General features: G+C 58.6%; 1 protein-coding gene across 1 annotated transcript in view; it reads right to left on the minus strand.

Moving 5' to 3' along the window:
- B3GNT7 (UDP-GlcNAc:betaGal beta-1,3-N-acetylglucosaminyltransferase 7) overlaps positions 1-1,578 on the minus strand; it is a 5,919-nt gene extending 4,341 nt beyond the window's left edge. Inside the window, 1 exon segment of the mRNA XM_025043188.1 lies at positions 1,526-1,578. Coding sequence (XP_024898956.1) covers positions 1,526-1,578 — 53 coding nt within the window.
- Between the last annotated feature and the right edge of the window lie 3,162 nt (positions 1,579-4,740).

A 4,740-nucleotide genomic window follows, 5' to 3' on the forward strand; every position in this document is an offset into this window, starting at 1 on the left:
CCGGAGGAGGGGCCGGGAGGGGCGGCGGCGTCCCAGGTGCGTTAACCCCTTCGGCGCCCCCAGCCCTCCAGGCGGCGGCCGCGCGGGAGTCACCCCCTTCTCACAGGCGGAACCCGAGACTCCGGAGCGCGCGCAGCCACCCAGGGTCGCCCGGCCCGAGAGCGGGTGGCCGAGTCGCGACTTCGCCCACGGGTCCCGCCCGCGGAGCTTCTCCGAGCCGCCGGCGCATCTGGACGCGTGGGAACCCGGACATCGCCCACCTCCCACCTTCCCGGGATGGGGGCGCACTTCCCTCCGGCCCCATTCGGACTCCTGGGTGGGGGAGACAGAGGCGCTCAGGCATTTAAGACTCTTCTCTGTGCCCCCGGCCGCAGCCCTTCCACCTCTGGGGCGCCCCCCACCCCTCACCCCCATCTAGGGAAGGCCTGTCTGCCAGCCCAACCCCCTTTCTTTTCGTCCATTAACGAATATTTCACTCAAAACCCTTTTATTAATCTGTTTGTGTGTGTGCCAGCCCCAGCCCCTCCTTGGGTGTGGGCCGCACTAGGCTTGAACTTGGAGGGGCATTCCAGGCCCAGGGGGCGGTCTGGGGTGGGACCTTCCCATCCAGGTGACTTCCAGAATCCTCTAACAGGTGCAAACCTCCCCTGCCCGCTTGCATCCGGATGCCTGTTCTAGTCCTGTTCTAGTTGAGGTCCCATCACTGAGCATACGACGGGACCTTAAAAAACGCTCATAGAACTGAAATGGAAACATTTCACAGTCCAGTAGATAACGGCTAACATTCTTCAAGCAGTTTCGATCTGCCAAGCACAACTCCAGGCTGGTGCGTGACTGACTCACTTGATTCTGGAGGTAAATACTATTATTATTCCCACTTTACGAAGGAGGAAATGGGGGTGCCAGAAGGGGAAAAAGCCAGTGGACCAGGTCCCACGGTTAGTAAGAAAATTCAGGAGGCCCGCCTGGTTCCGGAGGCAGGCTCCGGGCCCTTCTCTCAGGCACAGCAGTGACAGGGAGCGACTTTCCCACCTGCGGGCCCCCCGGGGACAGTGAGAGGTAGATAGTGGGAGCCTAAAGAGGCCGCTCTTGCCAGGCTGAGTCCCAGGCCTCTGAGGCTCAAGCCAGAAGCCCCTCTAGCCGGTTCCTTAAGGCTCAGGGACCTTCGGAGGGCGAGGAGAGACCCAAGGCGCAAGAAGCTTTCCTTGGATGTTGCAATCTCCAGTCAGGGAACGTGAAGGGCCTGACAAGAATAATTCCTCTGGGGCCAGCACCCGCTGTCACAGCCCTTCCCAAGCACCAGAGCAAGAGGAAGGTCTGACCCGCGCCTAGAAGGCCCTCTTGGCCTGCCTTCCTGTCCAAGAGGGCCACCCACGGCCCCACTGGCCACCAGTCCTGCAAGGCACCAGGCACTTCAATGCCCAGGCTTCTGGGTTCTCCCCCTTCGCCCTGTAAGTGTGACCTTGAAGGAGGGCCAGGGCCTGCCTGCCTCAGGGCAGACAGCCCACCCTGCCTCAGCACTGACCTTTCACCTGGAAGCTGTGGGGTCTCCTCGGGTGCCCGGTAAGGGGAGGACATAGCTGTTCCCTGTGAAGGGGTTTTGAGCCCAGGTGTGGGGACTAGCGGGGCAGGGCTCTGTACTTCCTGGCTGTCATCAGGGGCTGGTGGCTTATCCCCTTGAGACTCAGTTTCCTGTGAGGACCGGTGACATTAGGTGAAATGACGCCTGAGAAGCATGCAGATCAGTGTCTCCTATGCAGTGGCATCATGATGGGCTGGCTGATGTTAATATTATTATCGATATTAGCAACTCGACCCACCAGGCCCCAGAAACCACCAGGGCCCACGGAAGTGATGATGAGAGGAGCCACCCGAGGCCAACTGAGTGTTTGCCAGTGGAATCTGGTCTATTGAGGGGACTGGTTTGTCCTTACAAATTCGTTTCCATCTGTGCCGAGGTGGAACTCAGACTGGGGAAATGGGTAACAATGAAATACTCAGGTCCTGCCTGTGGGGTGGAGGCCGGGGATGTGGGAGCCAGGCCAGGCCCTGGTCAGCTTTCACTGTCCTTCTGACAGGCTCCCCTGCTGGCTTCTAGGGTCTGTCCCTATCAGTGAGCACTCTGAGACTCAGCCAGGCTGGCCGCGCGCCACCTGTCTCCGCCCCTCCCTGTGGTCAGAGCCTCAGGGGTTTCCTGCTGCTGCACACGGGGCGGTTGAGCAAGGCCCCTGAGAAGGTGACGTCAGTCTGCAGATGGAAACTACCCAGCCCCACTGCCCCGGCTGAAGGCAGTTAGAAGCTGAAGAACCAGGAGGGGTGTGGAATGATGGATGGATGGATGGATGTGGGGAGTCGGGGTGGTCTGTCAGTAGCCCTGGCAGGAGCTCGTCGGGCATGTGGCAGGAGTCCCAAGCAGTGGCAGACGTGGGCGTTTCTGCTCCCCTCGAGTTGAGGTTCTGCCCTGGAAGAGGAAAGTCATCGAGGCCTGATGCGGGAGAACCCCGAGACGCTCCCCTCCATTCCCCCGCCCTCCCCGCCTCCCCGCCTTGCTCCCGTTCCTTTCCCAGTTCCCTTTTCTTGTCCTCATTCCCACTTTCTTTGGTATCGGCCCCGCCCACCCTCCTGAATCAGTTGGAATCCATACTCTGCTGGTGCCAGGCAAGGCAAGCACGCAGCTCCGCAGCTCGGCTTGCCTGGGGCCGAGGACCAGTCTTGACCTTGGAAGTGGGGAGATACCTGGTGGGCCAGAGGTTGCCCTGAGTCAGCCCTTAACTGGACAATGCGGAGCTGACCGGGGCCTGAGAGAATCAGAAAGCTGGGCGTGAGGAGCCCTGGGCACCTTGGAGAGAGACCGCCATTGCCAGAGGCTGGTGCTTGGTGGCTGGGCAGTGGCCACAGGGTAGAGAGCGGCCCTGGCTGTGTTCACTTTATTGCAGCTGCGTGGTGTGTGTGAGTTCATCTTAGTGTTTAGAGACTCTGAGCTGAAGTCTACACTCCAGGGGCAGCCAGGGCCAGTGCTTCGAGCCTGCCCAGCTGCACCGAAGGGTCTGTTAAGTGATGTGTTGTTAAAGGTGTGTGCCTGGCAAAATACACGACACCAGCCCCTCCACCCGTGCATGGATGAGCCCAGCGACCCAGCAGAATAGTGCCCTGGGTCCAGAACTTTCTCTAATTCGTCCTGGATCCCTCTATATAATGACCCGATTGGAGGCTTAGCCAGTCTTAGGTCATCATGTCCTTGAATTCACCCAGAGTGGGGCTCCCCAGGGTTCCTGGGCAGTGGGGGGAGGTCTGTTTTGAGCTTCTTGGCAATAGATGTTTTAAGAGGGGTAGCACTGATTTCATTGTAATATACTATCTGGGGAGGAGGTGTGGGTGAGGTGTGGGTGAGGTCTACCATCTTCATCTACCTCTAGTTCTTGAAGGCCACCCATGTGCCCTGCAGAGGGTCATCCTGCAGGGCACCCATCCTGCGGGGCACCCTGGGAGGGTCTGCCCAGTCAAGAAGGGCAGCATGCAAAGGAGCAAGAGAAAGAGGCCAAGAAGGAGCTAGCAGAGGCGGGAGATGGAGGAAGGGTGGGGAGCTCAGGGGCAGGGAGGACGGGCTTTCAAAGCGTGGCTGGTCTGGCTTGGAGTCTGGAAGTGCCCCGGACCCAAGGGAAGGTTGGGTCAAAGAGGAGCCCAGATCACAAGGGGTTGAGAGAAGACAGGAAAAGTTAAAAGGGGATCTTCCCAGACCTGCTCGTACCTCAGAATCTCCTGGGAAACTGGAAAAATACAGTTCCCCAGGTTCCAGCAGACTCTCCACAGGCAGGCACCGAGCAGTATAACTGACAATACGCTGTTGTCAGGGACCCCGGGATGCCCTTCTGTGGCCAAATCCTGATAAAGCCAAGACCTACCCAACAACCGAGAAGGCGACACAGCCACAACTAGTAAGATGTTTCAAAATCACAGTTCCAGGGCCTGCCTGTGGAGAGTCTGCTGGAACCTGGGGAACTGTATTTTTCCAGTTTCCCAGGAGATGCTGATGTTCGAGCAGGTCTGGGAAGCATTGGTGCTGAGCCCTCCAATTCCAACTTTTTTGGTCAGCTGTGGGCAAGGGACGGAGGGAAGACAGAACGAGGAGGCAGCGATGGAGGAGGAAGTTGGAGGCAGAGACAGGGAGGGTTGCGGAATCACTTTTCCTGGTGAAGCAGGTGGCGGTTGAGGAAGCAGGTGGGTTTAGGAGCTTAAAAAGAGTGTTAAGAGCCAGGCAGAGGGGCTCTGGTGTACCCTGGAGACCCCAGGCCCGCAGCCGAAGCAGGGGTTATCCCGGGCTCCTCTGAGCAAGTCACAGAAACCCAACTCAGAGTAGCTCAAGCAAAAGGAATTTATTTACTCGTATGGCAGGAAAGCCCTGCCTCTTGCTCTCTCGGGTCCTCTCCCCACAGCCCGCCCCGCTGCAAAGTTCGCCTATCTCTTGGTTCTCTCCTAAACCCACAGGCTTTTTCCACGAGGAGTAAGGGAAAGGCTGGTGGGCAGGTGGCCGCAGGCATGTGTCACCCTTTCTGGAGGAAGGAGGCTTTTCCCTTCCCAAGCTCCACGAGTAAAATTCCAGGGAAGGACTCTCATTGATCTCGCTTTAGTCACGTGCCCAAACCTGGCCAGTGATCATATATTGGAGGACTGGGGCTGTGCGATTGGCCAACCCTGGTCCTCTGTCGTGGTTGGGGCAGGGTCCTGGGAATAGCAGCCTCA

The sequence above is a fragment of the Pteropus alecto genome, unplaced genomic scaffold, assembly GCF_000325575.1.
Source record: "Pteropus alecto unplaced genomic scaffold, ASM32557v1 scaffold110, whole genome shotgun sequence".
NCBI classification, from domain to species: Eukaryota; Metazoa; Chordata; class Mammalia; order Chiroptera; family Pteropodidae; genus Pteropus; species Pteropus alecto.